The 22319-nt window shown below is 38.5% G+C and overlaps 2 protein-coding genes across 2 annotated transcripts; both read left to right on the top strand.

The window, feature by feature from the left end:
- Window positions 1-478: 478 nt before the first annotated feature.
- LOC126719637 (uncharacterized) lies at window positions 479-1204 on the top strand. Its single transcript, XM_050422171.1, has one exon. It carries the CDS (start codon window positions 479-481, stop codon window positions 1202-1204), a length of 726 nt encoding a protein of 241 aa, XP_050278128.1.
- Window positions 1205-9846: 8642 nt separating this feature from the next.
- Window positions 9847-15253, top strand: LOC126718028 (uncharacterized). The gene is made up of 2 exons (XM_050420052.1): window positions 9847-10358; window positions 14366-15253. Exons 1-2 carry the CDS (start codon window positions 10018-10020, stop codon window positions 14853-14855), a joined length of 831 nt encoding a protein of 276 aa, XP_050276009.1. The 5' UTR covers window positions 9847-10017; the 3' UTR covers window positions 14856-15253.
- Window positions 15254-22319: the final 7066 nt, after the last annotated feature.

Below are 22319 nucleotides of genomic sequence, written 5' to 3'. Positions count from 1 at the left end.
TAATCGTTTTTTTTTTTCAAGATTTCCAAGCAATTATTAGATCATCGAAGCCTGGAGCATTCAGCATACTGAATTTTTATACATCTTCAGTTGGTGTTGTTTGTGGGAAAGATCATTTTTGTGTTTTACAGTTTATCTTTCTCTGAAAAAAGGCTGTATGGTTCAGACAAGATCAAGGGCCACTAGCCCAGGCCACCAGGAGAGTAGGGATGCCTCTAGTAATCCCCACCGTGATTGATAGTCAGTGCCTGTTACGCAACCACCTTCCATCCAACATGTACAGTCCATGCCAGCAGCCATGACGAAATTAACCCGTCAGAATCAAGAGTTAACTAGGGAGATTAGTCTAAGGAGGCAACGACATGAAAGATATGCGGAAGGACAAGCCTAGAGTCAAGGAGATAGAGGAGGAAATGCTGAGCCCGAAAACCAGTCAAGGGGTACCGCTTCGCGAAGGGTACCACACTTGGAGAGGGAGATGGATCAGATGAGGAAGGTCATGGATGAAATGAGGGAGAACATGAGAAGGGCGAAACCCGTAGATGATTTAGTTCATCGAACAGACTCTCCTTTCATGGCTTCTATCAACAGTCACCCCTTGCCTCCTAAGTTCAAGATGTCTTCCTTGGACTCATATGATGGAACGTGCGACCCTTTTGATCATATTGCTACTTTCAAGACTACGATGCACCTTCAAGAGGTTCTAGATGAGATTATGTGCAGGGCCTTCCCTACTACCCTTAAAGGGCCAGCACGAGTATGGTTCAGCAAGATACCTCTGAATACTGTGAGTTCTTTCGAAGAATTGAGTAAGCTATTTGTTAACAATTTTATCGAAGGACAAAGACGTAAACGTTCCTCGTCCAGCCTGTTAACCATAGAGCAAGGGGAAAATGAAGGCTTGCGGTCCTTCATTACTCGTTTTAATAGGGAAGCCCTAACAGTGGACAAGATGAACGACAAGTTGTTATTGGCGGCCTTTCATAATGGAGTTAACTCATATTTATTCATCCATAAGCTTTATGAACAAGAGCCTCAAATCGTGGCTGAACTCATCCACTTAGCCCAAAACTTCATGAATGCAGAGGACGTAATTATAGCTAAGAAGAAGAAGAAAGTTGAACAAATGGAAGCAAATCTCCCACGCCATCCTGAGCAAGGTCCTCGTCCAAAGAAGGCACGGACGGGAGAGAAAAAGATCTAGATAAGAAGGTAAGCTCTTCGGCACGGAGTCAGCAATACACACCCTTGAACATGCCGCTTGAACAAGTTTTCATGCAAATCAAGGATGATCCTTCCTTGAAATGGCCGAAAAAAATGAAGGGAGATCCCAACAAGCGCAATAGGAACAAGTATTGCCGTTTCCACAGAAACCATGGGCATGACACGGACGAGTGTTTTGATTTGAAGCAGTAGATAGAAAATCTCATTAGGCAAGGAAAATTGAGAAATTTCCTTGGATGAGATCACAAAGACGAGAAGTTGAAGGCAAAACTAGAAGAGCCGTCATGACCCTCACTTGGAGAAATAAGAGTCATAATAGGAGGGATCTTGACAGGACAATCTTCCAAGTCAAGGAAGACGTACCTGAAGGTAGTGCAAAACGTCCAACTTTCAGGATGAGGACCACGAACAAGCAAGCCATTTACATTCACGGAAGAAGATGTTGAAAAGGTTCACCACCCACATGATGACGCGATCGTCATTACTTTGCTTATTGCTGATTATACGATCAGAAGGGTGTTGGTAGACAATGGGAGTTCGGCGGACATCTTATATTACTCTGCTTTCCAGCAAATGAGGCTTGGACGAGATCAACTTCGTCCAATGAATTCACCCTTAGTAGGATTTGGAGGGATGAGAATGCAGCCCGTGGGTACCATTACATTAACTGTGGTGGTAAAAGAATATCTACAACAGATAACCAAAAAAGTAAACTTTCTTGTCGTGGACTGTTCGTCGTCATACAACGCCATTATTGGAAGACCAACTTTAAACAGTTGGAAGGCAGTAACATCTACCTAACACTAATCAGTCAAATTCCCTACGGAGTACAAGATAGGGCAAGTGCAAGGAAATCAGTTAGCTGCAAGAGAGTGTTATTTGACCATGTTGGTTATGGACGAATAGGTTCAAACAATGAGCATTAAGGAGAGGAGAGTTGTTGCAGAGCCCACCGAAGTGCTAGAAGACATTCCTTTGGACGAGAATAACCCTAAGAAGTATACAAGGGTTGGAGCAAGTATGGAAAGGAAGATAAAGCAAGACCTTGTCCAGTTCTTAAAGAAGAGCATTGATGTATTTGCATGGAGTCATGAAGACATGCCAAGTATTGACCTTAGTGTCATAATCTATCATCTAAACGTATATCCTTCCTCCAAGCCTGTTCGCCAAAAGAAAAGAGTGTTTGCTCCTGAATGAGATAATGCCACTAAAGAAGAAGTTCAAAAGCTAAGTACAGCAAAATTTATTCAAGAAGTTTATTACCCGGACTGGTCGGCTAATGTGGTAATGGTTAAGAAGACTAATAGCAAATGGAGGATGTGCGTGGACTTCACCTATCTGAACAAGGCTTGCCCTAAGGATAGCTATCCATTGCCGTGTCTTGATCAATTGGTGGACTCAACAGCGGGTCATGAGCTGCTAAGTTTCATGGATGCCTTCTTAAGTTATAACGAGATAAGGATGGACGAGGCGGATTAAGAGAAGACATCCTTTGTCACCAATTAAGGCCTATTTTGTTACAAGGTTATGCCCTTCGGGTTGAAGAATGCGGGGGCGACTTATCAAAGGCTAGTGAACCATATGTTTCATCCATAGATTGTGCGAAATGTAGAAGTTTATGTAGATGATATGTTGGTAAAGAGTTTGGACGAGCAAAAGCATCTGGACGACCTCCAGGAAACCTTTGATGCGCTTAGACAGTACAACATGAAGTTAAATCCAAGCAAGTGTGCATTCGGAGTCTCGTCTGGTAAGTTTCTTGGGTTCATGTTTCTTATAGGGGAATTAAGGTGAACTCTGATAAAATCCAGGCAATACTGAATATGGAGCCACTAAGGAACATCAAGGAAGTCTAGTCTCTCATCAGACAAGTTACTGCCCTTAACAGGTTCGTCTCTAAAGCTACTGACAAGTGCTTGCCATTTTTTAAAGTTCTTAAGAAGGCATTTGAATGGACAGACGAGTGTCAAAAGGCCTTTCAAGACCTCAAGACCTACCTCACGGCAGCTCCTTTGCTAAGCCTGTCTATACCAGGTGAGGAATTATATTTGTATTTAGCGGTGTCCCCGCATGCAGTAAGCTCAGCATTGATTAGAGAAGAAGGGAAAATTCAGAAGTCGGTTTATTACACAAGCTTAAAGCTAAGAGGGGCAGAAGGACGATACCTCATGATGGAAAAGCTAGCATTTGCTTTGGTCACAGCTTCTAGAAAGTTAAGGCATTACTTTCAGGCTTATGTCATAAATGTCTTGACAACCCATCCACTAAAGAAGGCAATGAACAAATTGGAAGCCGTAGGATGACTAGTCCAATGGGTCATAGAACTCAGCGAGTTTGATGTCAGGTACCAACCAAGGAATGCGACAAAAGCTCAGGTATTGGCAAATTTCATTGTAGAGTTCACTCCCAACCAAGGTGAGCAAGATGGGGTGGATGAAGTTCAAAGGTGGGTTATTAATGTGGATGGCTCGTTCACGTTATATGCTAGAGGAATTAGAGTTATACTTAAATTCCCAGAAGGAGATAAGTTGAAATATGCAACCTGTCTACAATACCAAATCACCAATAATGAAGCAGAATATGAAACTCTCCTTAAAGGATTGAAATTGGCTAAGTCCTTAGGGGCAAAGTTAGTAGTCGTCCAAGGGGATTCACAGTTGATTATCAATCAAGTGAATGAAATGTGTGAAGCTAAAGAAGATCGAATGAAGAAGTACTTAAGCAGGGTGAAGCAGCTAGTCAAAAAATTTAAAGAAGCCAGTTTTGTTCAGCTCCCGAGGGAGGAAAACATGGAAGCAGACGTTTTGGCAAAAGCAGCTTCAGCAGGAGGGGCCATGGACGAGTATGACAAAGTCTAATACATGCCGAGTATAGATCTTCCAAAGATACAGCAGGTTGAAGATGAAGAAAATTGGATGACTCCAATACTACTTAATCTCAAAAATGGTAGACTTCCGAAGGCTAAGGATGAGGCCAGAAGATTGAGGATCAAAACTGCCAAGTATGTTCTCATAGATGAAGTACTATATAAAATGGGCTTCTCTCAGCCTTACTTAAGGTGCTTAGCTCCAGACGAATCAAACTATGTGTTAAGGGAAGTTCATGAAGGAGCATGAAGAAACCACTCAGGAGCAAGAGCACTAGTCCATAAAGTCATTCATGCAGGTTACTACTGGCCAACTATTTAAGCAAACGTAAAGGCTTACGTCAAGGTGTGTGACTAATGTTAACGCTTCAGCAACATCCCCAGGCAGTCATAAAAGTATCTCACCCCGATGATGGCCCCATTGCCCTTTGCACAATGGGGACTGGATATCTTGGGTTCCTTTCCACTTGGAACCAGGCAGATGAAGTTTTTAGGGGTAGGGATTGACTACTTCACTAAGTGGGTGGAAGCAAAACCCCTAGCAAAGATCACACAGCAGAATGTCAAGAATTTTGTCTGGAAGAACAATGTATGCAGGTTTGGAGTGCCTAGGGTATTGATATCAGACAATGGACGATAATTTGATAACACGTTTTTCAGGGACTTTTGTAAGCACTTTGGAATTAAGAATCATTATTCCTCACCATCCCACCCGCAAGCAAATGGTCAAGCAGAAGTGGTAAACCGATCCTTGTTGAAAATCATTAAGATTTGGTTTGAGGGGGTAAAGGGAGTATGGCCAAACGAGTTACCAGGAGTTTTAAGGGCTTATAGGACGACTGTGAGGACTTCCACAAGGGAAACTCCTTTCAAACTAGCCTATAAAGCAGTGATATCTGTAGAAGTGCACATGGCGAACCACAGGGTGATGAAGTATCAGGACGGGGATAATGAGGAGCAACTTCTCCTCAACCTTGATCTGATAGATGAAGTAAGGATGAACGCAGAGCAAAGGATTGCGAGGTATAAAAACCTCATGGCTCGACAATATGATGCAATGGTCAAACCCAAACGCTTCAACATTGGAGACCTCGTTCTAAAAAGGGTTTCCTTGGCAACTAGAAATCCAGCCTATGGGAAACTGGGACCTAATTAGGAAGGACCCCATAGGGTTATTAATTGCAAAAGGCAAATGTCATATTACTTGGAAGCCCTGGATGGGAGAAAGCTAGAGCACCCCTGGAATGTCGAGCATTTAAGAGGATATTATCAATAAGGAGTTAGCCTGGACGAGCATCATGGACGAAATCATCCTAGACGTCACTCTGGACGAAATAAAGTTTGATACTTTCTATTACGTGTTTGCTTTCTGTTACATGTGTTCTTTATTAGAACTATGTGTTGTATTTTAATCTCCTAAAGGTGTACTTGTTTTTAAACTATGCACTATGGACAAAGTCCTAAATGATCTATATGTATTCTTAATTCCCTAAGGCACTGGCTTCTAAAGCATGTGCCATGCTTGTGGACGATGTGTATGTTACGTATACAGTTTGGATTTCCAATATATGTGATGTATGAATTTCTAATCTTCATGATCTCATCCACAAGAAGGCTAATGGCCTAAGACAAGTAAAATCTTAGGACGTAGGGAGGTAATGTCTATTAAGCTTTCCTTAAATTGGGATAAAGCAAAGAATAAAGGCACATTCGTCTAAACAATGGACGAGGTAAAGCCTGAATCATATTCGTCCAACTTATGGATGTTGAAATGTGCGCGCATAAGAATATTCAGAGTCCAGGGATAAGTATAACCAGCCAAAACAATCCAATCTTTGGAAGAGAAAAGCTGGAAACGTCTTGCCTAAAAGGTGAGTCCCATGGACAAAAATAAAACCAGTTATTAAGTCTTTGGACAATTAAAGCTGGCAAAACCAATGCCATTCGTAAGGCGAGTTATACTTGTAAATTTTTTTTAAAGAATGGTGAAGATATTAAACAAGGAAATTCTTGTCATGGACGAGACAAATGCCTTCATAAGTGGACGGACCACACTTAAAACCAATATAATGAATGACATGAATAAAATAAAATAAAAAATTCGTCCATACAATAATATGTTCAATAGTAAATAAAAGAAGTGATGGAAATAAATATTCATTCATCAGTTTAGAAAAAGGGTAGATGACCGCTGTCCAAAAACCCTTATAAAATAAAAGCCTAAAAGGCAACTGTTTGAAAGCTTGTCCTAAGTAATATGGACGAGTGAAATGTACTTGAACAATTTTAAATGGTCCTAAACAATGGACCTCATAAAAAAAAAAAAACAAATATACATATACATATTACTAAGACAAGACGAGGTAAAAGTGATTACCTTGGAAAGATCATGAATGCTCAAATTCTTTCAAGGACATGTCATAGCACGCAGCCACGTCCTCACTAGTTATAGCCTTTTTAAACCTCTCCCAAGCTAAGTCCTCATTTTCCAAAAGGTTCATAGGGACCCTCTGGGAAGGTTGAGACGAGATGGGAGCAGTGGTCTTGGCCGGAGTGACTTCAATGGGAATGGACGAGTCAACATCAAAAATTAGGACAGACGGCTGGGAGGTGGGAAGACTAGACTTGGCAATCCTAGGCCTGGACGACCCATGCTTCGCCTTCTTCCCTCGACGACTGGGAGGGTTTCCCAAGTCCAGCGTCTTGGGCAAAGTTTTTCTTTTGTCCGCAACAGAAGGATAAGGCTGGGATTGAGCCTCAGGCCTAGTTGCCTTGTCCACCACATCCTTCCCCTTATTCTCCTTCATGGTTGTCATCCCTAAAAGAAAAGCATAAAGTGTTAGTTAAAAAGTATAAGTCAAATAGTACTTAGGTAATTTCTAAGTAAAAAGAAGACTCATATCTGCGGACAGTGAGCTCGTGAGCAAGGGCTTCAACAGATGGCTCAGGACCAAGTCCCCATGTAGAAAGATGTTGAAGGGTCACCAATGAGTGAAAACTCCTATCAGCGTGTAGACGTGCTCTGTGGACACGGCCATAGTGGAATTTGCTTAAAGAGGGTTGTCCAACAGCTAAAAAAAAAAAAAAAAAGTTAGATGATTATAAGCAAAAGATAAAAACACTTAAAAAAAAAAAAAACAACAACAAAGCAAAACAAAACAAACCTTCAGGATGAAGGTTTCCTAATTCTCCAGTGTAAGGGGTAAATGGATCCCTGCCAACCTTAACAAGGTGCCTAGAACAGAAACCAGAGACGAAGAAAAACTCCGTCTTCCAGTTTCTGTCAGGTGTTACCAAGGACTTGATTAATCTACAATCTTTACCCCTGGCTGTGAATTGATAGAAGCCAAGAGATTGGTTAATCTCAGAGGGTTTGTAGCAAAAGATGAACTCATCCACAATGAGAGGAAGATCCCCTTCAAACACCTCCCTCCACAAAACTTGCATAGAGATGATCAATCTCCATGAGTTAGGGTTAAGTTGACACACTCCTAAACCTAGCCTAGTGAGTAATTCTCTAGCAAAAGCATTAAGGGGTAACCTAAGTCCCCCCAAAATATAAGTTTCATAGATGCCTATCCCAAAACGAGGGTTGCAACACCACTCTCCACGGACGGCTAACCTAGGGTTAAGGTCGTTTAGGATCTGGTACTAACTCCTAAGTGCTGCAAGCCTCCTTTCATCTGTTTTGGAAGGAATGCCTATAGCACAATTGTACACGGTTTCTACTTCGTCTAAAGGAGGGGACGAAGGAATACTCGTCGAGGTGCTAGCCCGAGACCCGAAAGTTGCCCTCATCCTAAGATGTTCCTGGAAAACCTCTAGAGGAACCCTAGGAACACCAGAGGTGTATTCCTCATTCGTGGTATTCCCACTACTACTACTACTACTACTACTGCTACTAGAACCACTATAATTGGTGGAGTCATGGTACTTCTTTATAGCTTTATCTACACTATTACTAGACGAAGAGACAACAACTTCAGACATGTTGAAATTTGAAGGAAAACCTAAGAATGAGGATGTGGAGAGTACCTGGCTCTAGATGAAGGAAGACTAAGGATGCGGGAATACTTCTAGACGAGGCATTGAACGAGGAATGTCAAGGGAGAGAATTTGAGAAATGTGAAGGGTAGGAGAGGAATTTCGCTATTTATAGGCGGTAAATTTTGGCATCTGAAACGACATAACCAACCAGAAAACGACATGTGGCATATTCCTCAAAGAGGTAAATCGACGCGACCAATAACTAATAACGTGGCACAACGTTTAGCAACCAATGTAAAGGAACGTCTAAAGAATAGCTGTAAATTTTACAATGCTCTGGACGACCCTTGGACAAGGGGGCAACTGATGGTGAAATGAAAGTTTTAACTCCCATTCGTCCATGAGGGTTGTTCGAGCCAAGAAGGCAAGAATGGCTGTACCTAGCAGAATGGTCGTCCAAGAGCATATGGGTCGTCCATGAGGCAAGCACCTGGACGACCCCCAACACTTGGAAAATTCCATAGATATTTATTTACGAGAGCTAGTAAAATTGAACCACATGTTATTATTTCAAGGCATGAGTATAATCCTGGTTCATCACTATAGCTTCCTACTCAATACTTAGCTTCCAACGACAGTTATACTCAATACTTAACTTCCAACAACAGTTATAGAAAAAATATTCTAACTCCTAAAGCGGTCGTGGAAGTTAAGCTTGAACCCTCTGACCTCCACAAATATAGGGGAAGTTACAAGACAAGTAACCATTTCAAAAGCACACTATATAAACACTCATTCATGACAAATGAAGATAAGTTTGAGACAACTTCGAAAAAGTTGGAACTCCAAAATTTAAGAGAGAAACTAACTTAGGCATCGAAGGGTTCTTGGTTGGTTAACCCCCGTCTCTTTTGATCGTTTGTTTTTCTTTTCAGGATTTCCAAGCAATTACTAGATCATCGAAGCCTGGAGTATTCAATCTACTGATTTTCTGTGCATCATCACTATATAATAAAGATTGGGTCTCAAAATTTGTAGTTGCATCAAGTGGTTATCTTTTCTCTACAGCAAGTAGCTGCACTCTCTTTTGACCAAGTGACAACCCTTTACTTAAAACTTGGGTAAATTATGTAGTTTGCTTTGGTATTATATGGGTTTTTTTTGTGTTTGTGGTAATGATAAGTGTAGATTGGATTAGGGTTTTGGTGGTTAAGGTGGTAGTGGGAAACTTTTAGAAGAGGGGTGTGGTTGTGGAGTTGACGTTAGAATTGAGATATGTGTTTGTGGTGGTGGAGATGGGAATTGTGATGGTGAAAATGGGAAATAAATTAGTGATGATCGATGTAGAGGTGAGAAATGTAAATATGGTAGTGGTGGGGGAGGTCACGAGTTCAATTGAATCACCTTCATGCTTGTGTTTTGATCTCCACCACAACTTCTTACAAATTCTTAATAAGAATCATAACTTCTTAACATTCAGTTTGTTTCGCATGCTAGTCACATTTCCGTCAAGGTTAACATCAAAATAAACAATAGATAATACATTGTAGTAACATTTTAAAATTGGGGAAGGAGGGAGGTCAATCATGCATTTTTAAACTTTGGGAGGACATTGTAATTGAGGTGAAAACTTAGGGTGAAAAAGCGTAATTTTCCATAATTATATATTTAAGTATTTAAAAAAAAAAAAAAAAAACAAAAACAAAACAAAGAAGAAGGGAGAAGTTAAAAAAAAGAAAAGAAGAAGAAGAAGAAGAAGGGAGAAAATATGGGCCAGTTGATGAGAGAATTCGTCATCTCAGAAAAGCCGAAAAAAAGCGGAAGCCCAAAGATTGACCAAGGCCCATCAATAGGAAGTTTACATTCAGACCGAGGAAAGTGCTTTGTTGAAGAAAGGTGGTGGTCTGGTCTGGTCTGTTCTCTGTGTAAAAAACAAAGAAATGAGTGATAGCGGTGGCGGTGGCGGTGGCGGTGGCGGTGGACGTAAATGGTGGAAAATAGCGGTGGTGGTAATAGCAGCAATAGGAGTGAGGGAGCTGAGCAAAAGGTACGGATGGGACAAGGAAGGAGCAATGAAGGTGTTAGGAGAATGGTCGGATCGCATGGGTGTGTGGGCCATGCCCGCATACGTTGGGGTCCACACTCTCACTCTGGCGCTGTGCTTGCCTTACGCTGTTTTCATGGAGGCCACTGCTTCTCTAATCTTCGGCTTCTTCCCTGCTGTTGTCTGCGTCTTCTCCGCTAAGGTCCTCGGCGCTTCCCTCTCCTTCTGGATCGGAAGGTAAGCTTCCACTTTCATTTCCCATTTCTTTTTTCGAATTTTACGACGATGTTTATGCTTTTGTTTTCAACTTTGAAATGCCTGATTTAAAATTTGAGGATTGTTAGAAGTATCAGTGTGTACTTTGTATTGGACTCTGGGTCTGGGTATCAAATGGATTTGGGTATTGAGCCAAGTGCAGTTAGCCCTTCTTTTATGTGTATGCTCTCGCTAATTACTTTTAGGTATTAGACCGAAACTGGCTTTGGATGAGGTAGTACTGAATGCAATTTGTTATAGGAACAGACTTGTGGGAAGGAATATGATAATGTTGTTTGTCTATTAGTTGCTAAGATACAATCTTGGTGATGCCTTCTATCACAATTAATAAATCCCGTGCTAGTTATTAATATACTTGAGATGCATATGCCCATTTCACTTGCTATGCCCTCTGTCTCTCAATGTTCTTTTCTAGTATTGGAATAGACAATGGAATGTTGTGTAGTCTCACCACCTCTTTAGAAAATAACTCAACAGTATGTGTAGCTTTAGAAGTCTTCAAGCCAGGGATGAAATACATCATTTTGGAATCGAGTCATGTCTGTTTACAGTCTCTGGGAGTCCAACACAAAATCCATACCTAAATGAACCCAAAAATCATTAGGTTTCCACAATGGTGTGTAAAAGCTGTGATTTGTGAACTCCCTTACCAAATTGGCATGCTTGACGTCTTACCAACCTATCCACATCTTTGTACATTCCCTGCTAGAAATAACAATTAGATACCATTGCCAGTGTCTTGTATATGCCAAAATGTCCCTCCAAATCATTAGTCCATTACCATAAAGTTCCCTTATAATCTGCTCCTTTTTGATAAGTAATAAGACTTCATTGAAGAACAACCGAAAGAGTACAATGAATCCAAGTACACAGGCAGTGTACAAAGGATTCAGTAAATGATCAATAAAACAGATGCGTGGAACGGAAAGTACAAATATCAAGTAACTTAGACAAAAAAGCAAAAGCTCCTGGATAAGTTGCCATCATGTAACTTATATGGCATCATACTAACTCGTGTTGGCTCTCACAATTGGGTAATGATTTGGCCTAAATATGGATTGTTTTCATATTGGATCTTTTTTTTTTTTTTTTTGGTGTGTGTGTGGATAACGTAGGGAACCTTTCTAAAGAAGAGTGCGTTGGACTCACCTCTAGTTAGTAAACCTACTGGCAACTGACCCCATCTGCCAGAACCTGTTGTCGGGTAATCTAGGGGCATTCGCCCTTGATAGGCTACATTTTATGCTCATACCCAGGAGTGATGTTTTCATACAAATAACTTGGCTTGTCATCACTTTTGGCATCAAAGATCACTTTCTCAAAGCATCTGCAACTTTATTAAACTCTCTAGTCTTGTATTTTATTTGGAAAATGAACTCTTGGACTTGGATGAAAAACCGCCACAACGCTTGATAATCAAAGTATACCACAAATTCTTGGTATGAAAGGTAGTGTTGCCAATGGTAAATTGGTCACACCAATGATTGCAATTGAGTTACTGAACGTTTTGCATCTTTAAAAGTACAATGATTACCAATGAGCTATAGCTCAACTAGTACTTCCTCCTCCCATAATAATGGGATGGAGGGTGATGTTGTGGCTTTAAGTCCCTTTAGTGCATGTGTAACTTACCACTTATCAATAATAATAAAAAGTACAATTTTGATCCCTCCACAAAGTCCATATCAAACATGAAGGAACTAGATTCCAAATATTTGAAGAATGTTTTCCAAAATAATTCCTCCATCCAAACAAGAGATCCATAACCTTTTTAGGTAAAACTCATTGAATCCCAAAGATCTAAAAACAACACTCCACAAATCATTTGCTACAATTCATTTTTACCAATTTTTTGATTTACTATCTCCCCAGTACTATCCTGCTAAAGTAATACCTGCCTTGGTCAGGTTCCATGTTATCAAAAAAAAAAAAAAAAAACTAAATGCAAAAAGGAAAATCTCTCTACATGAGATTGTCACAAGTAAGGATTTTACCTCAAGCTGTTGTCCATAGAAAAAAAAAATGAAACCTTCCTTGTAGCTGTAACACACCAAATACTCTTCTAAGGGAAAGAAACTTCACTGTTACCCCGTAAGATAGCGTAATATGACTGACCCATCAAATTTACCACCTCCATTCAATCTTCTACTCACTCTATGTCAACCTTCTCTCCTAGTATATTTAAGTAAAAGAAGATTTAGGAAGGGATTCATCGACCCTAATCTGGGAACAACATTCCAGCTTTGTGCCTACCCATCAATCTAACCAACCAACACTGTAAATTAATGCATTGCTAGCCGCTAGCTAATGAGCATGCATACAAATCTGTGAACAACACCTTCAGAGGATGATTCCCACACCAATTTTCATGCCCAAACCATACACGATTTTTATCACCTAAATCAAAGTGCACATAACTTAGATTTCTATTCCATTTTGCTGTAATACTTTTTCATAAGCTACTATAATGAGTCCCTCTAATAGGTTTGGATGTTTATCCACCCCATTAATCACCGTACTTAGTAGCTATTACAGTGTCCATAAATGTGTTTTCTGTCCCAAACTGCCATAACCATTTCCCCAATAAGATTTTATTAAAGGTTCCTCACTTCCTTACACCCAATCCTCCATTAGTAATAGGAGAGCAAACTGCATCCTACCCCACCAAAGAGGATGGCATTCCAAGATAAGTTATCGTGAAACTCCCAATCTTTCAACATAGGATGTCTGCCAGCTATCTCATGCTGCCAATATTGCCTACTGTGTTGCTAAGGTTTACTCTTAGACCTATAATTGCTTGAAAGTAAGTTAACACCAATCTAATATAAAGAATTTGTTTAGCATTTGCATTACATAATAAAGTTGTATAATCGGCAAGTGAAATATGAGAGAGATATAGAACCCGTTTTCTGTAGCAGTGCCAAAATAAAAAGCAAAACAGAGAAACATGCAGTAAAAATGCAAGTATGAATCCAACGTCTCCTTTCCTAACCAAACCCCATCCTTTCCATCTGATAAAGTAAAGTCTCACAGGTTACAAGGTCATAAGATTTCTCAATATCCAACTTACAAACCATACCTGGGATATGACTCTTCCCCCTACAATCCAAACACTAGTTGGCAGTAAGATCTGAGTAAAAAAATTTTCTATCTCCCACAAATGCATTCTGTGACTCAAAGTTTAGTTTATCCAATACCGCTTTCAATCTATTTGCCAACAATTTATAAGCACTCCCACCAAAAGGGGTAAAGAGGGTGGGTGTGCTGTGTGTGGTGTTGGTGGTGCACCATGCATAGCGAAGAGTTATTTTAGAACATTCGTCTCAAGTATTTTTAGTTGCTTATTTATTGCCAAGAGTTTCTTTCCAACAGATTACTCGGGCATTGAAACCAAAATTTAAGGGTTGGCTATGGATCCTTAAATAGATTAGTCAAGGGCATTGAGACATGTTCAAAATTGAGAAGGTTTGGATGGATGAGTTGCAATAAAGTGAAAGGTATGAATGAGTTGAAAAGTAGCACTAATTATTTGAGGAGAGCAAAGTTTTTGTTGTTCATAGGTAAACTGCTATTGACTGCATCTTTAAAGAGGAGTCCTTTTCCAGTTACTTGAGGTATTGCTTTGTAGTCAATAAAAGCTTATTTCTAATAAAAAGAAAAGTGAAGTCATATAATTAAAGTTGAATACATTACAAGTACAAGAGTAGCTAGAGAGAATGCGTTGGAGGGAAGATTTGGCTCTACATTAGAGCTTGATTATGCATGAGAGTTTGTGTGGCTGACTCCCGATATGATATAAAAACTGTTCACATCTGCTTTCAATGCATTATTGCTATCCTGGTTGTGTGTATCCAGAGTGTTCCTATATATCAAATTTGTTTCTAAAATTGTCCAACTCTCTCTCTCTCTCTCTCACTTATGAACACAAACTTATGTGAGGACAATTATGATATTGTGGGCTATTGCAGGTTAGTATTCAGGAGCTCAAGTTCAGCAAAAGAATGGGTCCAGAAAAACAAGTACTTCCATATCCTTTCCAAAGGAGTTGAGCGTGATGGTTGGAAATTTGTCCTCCTTGCTCGCTTCTCACCCATGCCCTCATATGTCATAAATTATGCCCTTGCTGCCACCAGAGTTGGGTTCATTGTGGATTTTCTTCTGCCAACAGTGATTGGATGCCTGCCAATGATCATGCAGAACACATCCATTGGCAGCCTTGCTGGTGCCGCTGTTGCTTCGGCATCTGGTTCTCAGAAATCTCAGGTTTGGTCATACCTTTTTCCTGCACTTGGGATCATATCAAGCATTTTTATTTCCTTGAGAATCAGAAAGTACTCTACTGATATCTCATTGGCTGAAGTGTCTCCCAGTGAGCATGTTCATGACTCTAAAAATGATGGCTCATTGCAAAACTTGTCTGGTGAGGTAGGAAGTGAAGGCCTGAAAAAGAATCAATGATGACAGTTTTTTTAAACTATGGTTTTTTTATGCAATATATTTTTTTTGTTCCCGTGACTGATGATTTGTGGTTGGGAATGCATTGTGTTCTAAATGTGGCTGAAGTGTCTCCCAGTGAGCATGTTCATGACTCTAAAAATGATGGCTCATTGCAAAACTTGTCTGGTGAGGTAGGAAGTGAAGGCCTGAAAAAGAATCAATGATGACAGTTTTTTTAAACTATGGTTTTTTTATGCAATATATTTTTTTTGTTCCCGTGACTGATGATTTGTGGTTGGGAATGCATTGTGTTCTAAATGTTTAATGTGCCTGTTTGGCATTATTGTAGGAAGTAGAGTTTTAGTAATAGATTTTGCGATGTAGAACATGAACTGTGAATTTAGAGTTTTTTGGTTCAATTTTAGTCTTAAACCTGTTTTCAACTTCAAGCTTTTTTAATGGGTTACCAGACACCACAATTTCGGATTAAAAGTGCTTTTCAGCCCAAAAGCACTTTATTGGCCGGACCCAATGTCTGGTTTATTGGATGATGTACTTTTTTCAAAATCTAAATTGTGTCCTCTCCCTTCCCTTACCTTGAAGTAGACAATGGTATTTTGAATTTTAATGAAAGCCAACAAAAATTCACATTGGAGAACTTGCAATAGGGATATGTTCAGCTTGACAGATAACCGACTAGTGCATAGCAGATAAAGCCTTCCATCTGATGCTTAGGTACATTCCACCCATGTTTGCATATTAGTCTTTGTTGGTGTACATGCTCAGAATGGCCTCATAAATTTATAGATGTCTGAGGCATTGATATCGAGACATCCACTCTTTTTTTCATGAAGCCTAATTTTCTCTCACAATAGTCTCTTATTCGTATTTTACAAATTTCAATTTAGCCATGCCTGTGTTATTGCTGCTTGTGATAGTTTTGGAGGATGAACATTGGCTACTTTGCTCTTATTGTTTCTTCTTAGATGTACAACTTTCTGAGTTTCAGTTAAGCAGTCTCAATCTGAGGCAAAGTTACTAGTTTCTGCTCAAGATAAGTTTACTAGTTTGAAAACCAGACACTTTGTTACGAAGAGGAAATGTTTCCTTGAACTTCGCGCTAGTCCTCTGTTCTTTGAATGACTTAAGATACATATTATTAGAGCGTTCCGATCCGGTGCTCTAAAGCGTGTTTTTTAGCTATTTTGCATTTTCCTGTAGCATCAATTCCTTATAAACCTCACACTTGATACCCTAACACTCTTTAAAAAACCTCACACTCGGTACTTTAACACACTTTAGATTTTTGCATTTTGCTACAGTAACATATAAAAATAATATATCCACTGTAGCAATATTTATATTTTATAACACTATTATTTTATTCCTTAATTATTTAAATCTCACAAAAAGAATAGAGAATGAGATGTAAGGTGTATTGTTAAAGTGATAATGTAAAATAGAACAAATAGAATGGTATGAGAATAGAGTATGAGACATAGGAGAAATTATAGAGTCCTCTGGTGGACCACGTCACTTGTCTAACTAACAATTTTAAACAAGTGGAAGTTTTTTAGTGGAATGGTAGATCACATCACTTAGGTTCCGCTTGGGAGTTTATAAAGAAATGAAATTGAATTGAATGAAATGATCATTAAAGGAATGGAATGAAATTGAATAAAATAGATTTAAGTAAGAAAATGAATGGAAAAAAAATGGAATTAAGTAACTTTGATTGGATGTTTTAAAATAAAGAAATGGAAAGGAATGAAAATGAATAGAATGTAAATAATCTTGTTTGGGAGCAATATGGAGGGAATGGAATGTAATCATTTTATAACAATATTACTATTAGACCCCTATTTTAAAATAAATAGTTGAATATATAGGGTTATTTTGGGAATTTTAATAAAATTTTCATTAAACCTAAATCCATTCCCTCCTATTCTTCCCAATTTCGGGGGAACAAAAATTTGAGATTTTGAGAGCTTAGGAGGGAATGAGTATTCCCTCTTAACTATTTCATTTCCTCCCACTTAAACTCGCAAATAAGGGGAATGAACTTTCCATTTCCTTCATTAAAACTCTCAAACAAGAGAGAGGGAAGAATATTCTAAAAATATTCATTTCATTTCATTTCATTGCCTCCTCCCAAGCAGAGCATTATCCACCATGTGAATCTTATAATTTCTCGAAACATAGGGTTTATTGTTAAAGTGGTAATGTAAAATAGATAAAGTAGCCTTTTGGTGAATCAAAATGTATTTTTACCTTTTTGGCATTTCCATATATGAATCCTCTAATTAGGGTGCATTTTGAGTGTTGTAGTAGGAGAAAAGTTTCAAACTGCAAAGTTAACAACATATTATAATAATCTTTCAATTGTTTTGTTTTTGTTTTGTTTAGTTCCCATTTACATAATTATAGATGGCAGGCATCTGTTGGGGCCAATACTAGAAGTTGCATGGCATCCCAATGGATGGTATGTGATGAATTCAAAATCCCACAAATTTCACCACACTACTACTTTCTAATAATAACTCAAATATGAAAGGTAGTTTGGAAATCCTTAAATTGAAAATTAAGTCTTGCAACTAAGGTTGTGTTTGGTTCGATCAAAAGAAATTTTTATTTTTTATTTTTTATTTTTTTATTTTTTTATTTTCAGAATACAACCAAACACTTGAATATAATTTCTTTTCCTAAAAATACTTTCACCTAAAAATATTTTACGGTCGAAAAATATTTTTAGTCAAACTAAAGACAGCCTAAGTAAAAGTTGTTATGTTTTGATGTACTAAAAAAAATTGATATGTTTCATGGGCAAACATCACGTTTGGTCATTTTCCAGTTTGATTCCTATAGTTTTTAAAAGTTTGTAAAATGATTGCCTCTCTCTCTCTCTCTCTCTATATATATATATATATATATATATATACTACTACTACTATTTCAGGGGCTGTCTCTATTTGGATCGGATTTTTCTAGGTTCCAAAATACCCCTATTTTCCTAGGTTTAAGTAGAGACAAAACTAAAGGATAATATAGTAAAACTATGTCTTTTAATTCCCACTAAAATATTGCCAACAAAATAGAACTACTTTTTTGTGATAAATATTAAATAGGACCACTCTTTTGGTTAAACGTTTTCAAAATTTTTTTAATAGAATTTGCTTTCCTTACTCCATGATCTCATGTTGTTGTTGTTTTTTTTTTTTTTCCTCAAATATCTTCTTATTTATTTTGAATTTAAAGAAAAAAAAAACACTCCTATTTTTTTTTTTTTGGAAAGCAAAAAACACACTTAGTAAAAAACTATTACTATAACTTCCCATCTATATCCTTAAATTTAGCAAATTATTTATACTACTATTTAAGTTTCACATACAATATTGCCTACAAAATTGGATCATTTTTCTGTTTGTTTTCAAAATTCAATCTGCACTACCAATTTATTTTGTCATTTAAAAAAAAAATTTATTTTATCACTATCTCTCATTTCACGGCAATGCCCACAACGCCATTTGCCATCGAAAACCACCATTAACCTTCGACCACATGGGGCTGTTTTCTCTCAGCCACATCGGCGTTCAACTTCTCGACCTCTTCTCTCTTCAATCACCAGTGAACTAAGGTACGCACACATTCAAGGACGACTGTTAATATTTATGCTTTTTGCTCTTAATTATACAAATTCCTTTGCTTCCTGATTGTTTATTTTTTAAACAGTGAATTGAGACGCAATAGAACTAAAAATCCTCTAAATCTGCCTTCAACAGTGCTGCTAATAACTTACTGTATTAACTTGCTGACAATTTTTATTTACTTTTATGCTCTACTTTCTCATTAGAAGTTTAGGAAAGAAATAATTATGATTATGTAACTTAAGTATTAGCATACCAAAAGGTTCCTTGAGATGATTTGGTGGTTGCAATAAAAAAGGTTCTAAATTCAAATTCTAATGTGGGAATATACGTATTGTTTCATATCATAATTCTAATTCTAATGTGATTGGAAAATATAGTAATCCTAAAGTATAATAAATGTTCTAAATTAATCCTTACCCAAAAAATAGAAGAGCCTCTGAGCACGCGTGTGGGTGCGTGTTTAGAGGTTAGTATATATAATTAAATTGGAGGAGTAGGGGAATTTTCAAATAGAGTTAAAAAAATATTTTTGGTCAAGAAAATAATTAGATATTTTTGAAAATTTTTTAATACTACCTTTTAATAGCCCATACTTCAGGATGATTTTTGTATTCTACCCTTTGTTTTTATTTTTTTATTTTTTATTTTTATTCCATGTCAATATCACATACCCATGTTGGGATGCATTTTTGAAACCCCAAAACTTTAATGTCTAGATTAATGTGAGGATCGAATGATCATTTACAAGATTTAAGAATTTGATATTTAGTTCAAAATTTAAGCATTTGATTATTACTTTTGTAAACTTCAAACAAACTGCAAAATGGAACAAACAATAATGGTAAAAAGGAGTATTTGTTTCATTTTAGGGTTGTAAATGATCCAAGTTTTTAATGAATAACTTGAACTTGATTAAGGAAAAAGCTTGTTTATGTTCATTTGTTTAGTAATAGTGAGTAGTTCCAAACTCTTTCTTTCTTTTATTCTCTTCCTTGAGTTTAGAATGCTATATAAGAAAATGAACTAGGCCTTAAGCTTTCCATAGGAGAATGCAATAGATGCATGGTAGAGGCCCGGCTACCTCAAATTAGTCAGAAATACTGGTTTTCATTTCCCCCTTTACATCGGTATGGGTGGATTTCACAGTTTTATTTATTTATTGAATCTAAGTTGTTTCAATTGGTGGTTAAGGAGGTGGGGAGCTTTTTCTTCCTTAAGATTTTTGAATGGGGAAAATATTTTATGCAATCAGTTTTTATGGGTAAGAATGTAGCATTTTGGTTAATGCCTAACATAGAACATACTATGATTGGGGCCAATCCTAAGCATTTTTTCATGATTAGGGAAGGAGATACTACTTACACTTTGCAAAGGGGTTCCAATTCGTTTGGTTAGTACTTAGCAGTAACAGAACTAAAAGTAGGAGGGCTTAGGAGATCTATCATTATTCCGGCAGGCAAGGTACAACATGGTTGGAGGGCTTTTGGGATTGAATTAAGAAGAATGTTGGAACCTACCCATTATGCGTAGGGTGGTGCAAAATTTATACCTTATAGGCCTAAGCAATATTCAGAGATTCAATCTTCTCAGACCTTTGTAGAATCTGTGAAAGGTCCTATATAGGAAAGGGACATGAAACAAATTCAGTAGCCTATCATCAGAGAGAAGGGGAAGAATAGATTAGCAGAGAAAAAAGAAGAGGATCCAAGAGACAAACCATGTACACAGGTTGTGGTTTTTGAATCTCAAGTCGGAAAGTCTTTACTGACTGTCGTGGGTGGTGTTGAGGGGAGAGATCGTTGTATTAATTTGGTGAATAAAATTGAGGTGAAAAAATCTAGAAGGAAATAAGCACAGATTTCCCTTGAGGTTTAATTTGAATTCAAAATTTGGTGGTTTTGGGAAAGAGCGTGAAATTAGGACTTCACATTGGTTAGGGAAGGGGCTAATTGTGGAGTTGAATGAGACTGGAAAGAGGAAGGTTATGTGGGAGCATAATAAAGTGGCTGATAAATCTGCCAGTTGGGTAGCAAAAGGGAACAAGGATTCTATTTTAGTTGCTGAGGGGTTAGGCCCATATATTTCATAAGCCCACCCATTAGGCCTGTGTGGATTTGAGGATGGGGAATGTTCTAAGTCTTCCCAAGCTAATTGTGGCCCAAGTTCTAAGAGCCAGAATGTTCCACTACCTTTGTGTCCCTCTAGCCCGAGCATTGAAAAGAACGGTGCGAGCTCTGCGTTACATCCCAAGAGCTCTGTCGTTTTGCCACCGATACACAATCTGCCTGTGGAAGCTCTGACAGCACCGAAAGCTCCAAGCAGTAGTGAGAGTTGTGCCCGATTGAGTCCGAGCAGGCCTACTAAGTCAACCATTGCGCTGAACTTGTCAGTGAAGGTGTCCCCAACCTCCATCGTGTTGATAAAGTTAGCAGTGGTGTCATTCAGTGGGCCGGTACTGTCAGCAGAGTCATCCCAGTCATCCTTCGAGCCACTATCGCTAGCGGTGTTGACCTAGAATGAGCCAATCCTAGTGATGGTGACCCATACTCTGCCAGTGATGCTACTTGTGGTGTCTCAGTCTTTCCAGGCTATGACGGAGGCTGGGGATGAGGAAAGGTTGGGCTCGGAAGATGCAGTGTTTATTCCTTTTTCAAACGTTGAGGTGGCCCATCAATCTTGCCCCACAATTAGGGAATTGGTTGGAGATTTGGATAAATCTTGGGGTAATTCTAAAGACTGGATGTTACAACTGTGTGATGGAAGGCAGATGGTGCTTCCTTTGTCGTTGTATCGGTCTCCTGTGACCGAGTTGGATTGCTCAGTATTGTATAGGGAAGCTGTAATAGGTAATACTCCTTTTGTCAATGAGGGACATATTGTTGGTTTGACAAATAAGAGTGATGGTATAGTTGATTCTATGTTTGTTGCTACTGGGTCAGAGGATGAGTTGTGGGAATTTGATGAAAGGTCGATGATTTGGGAGAGAGGTGGTGAGCCTCTAGTTGTGGTTCCTTTGGCCACAGAAGCTCCTTTGGAGGATGAAGTTAATTATGGGAAGGAGATTATGTGTAAGGAGAATGCTTCTAGTAAACAATTATCACAATGGGTAACCAATCAAATTAAGGCATTTAGGAAATTTGTGAGGACTTCACTGGAAGGTTTTGAGGAGCAAATCACAGATTTATTTCTAGCTCTTAAGGCTAGAAAAAAAAAAATGTGGTAGGTGAACAAAATAAGTTGGTCAAAACAGGGCAGAAAGGTCAACGGGAGTTATAGAATTTAAGGAGCTCTTTGAATGTTGAGTATTGTTCAAATAATCTAAGGAGTGCAAGTAGGGAGCGGGCCATTGTAGTTCAAAAATGAATTTAAAGATTATTTCTTGGAATGTTAGAGGGTTGAATGAGCAGGATAAAAGGCTTCGGGTTCGAAATATGATTAGAAACTGGAGGCCAGATATTGTTTGTATTCAAGAAACTAAAATGGAGTTGATAACTAGAGTTGTGATTCGTAGTTTGTGGGTTGGCCATCATGTTGATTGGTCTTACCTTGGTTCTTGTGGAGCTTCGAGGGGGGGGGGGGGGTTATTATTGATGTGGACACACGGGTGGTGGAAAAAGTGGAGGAGGCAGTGGGTAGTTTTTCGGTTTCTTGTAAGTTTAAGAGTGTGGTTTATCAATTTATATGGCCATTTATTGGAGTTTATGGTCCTAACTCAGTGGGTGGTAGAAGGTTGTTATGGGAGGAATTATTTGGCTTGATCAGTTGGTGGAATGTTCCATGGTGTGTGGGAGGTGATTTTAATGTGGTAAGATTTCCTTCCAAACGTGTTGGTTCTACT

The sequence above is a fragment of the Quercus robur genome, chromosome 3, assembly GCF_932294415.1.
Source record: "Quercus robur chromosome 3, dhQueRobu3.1, whole genome shotgun sequence".
NCBI classification, from domain to species: domain Eukaryota; kingdom Viridiplantae; phylum Streptophyta; class Magnoliopsida; order Fagales; family Fagaceae; genus Quercus; species Quercus robur.
This window is presented reverse-complemented; position numbering and strand designations above follow the sequence as displayed.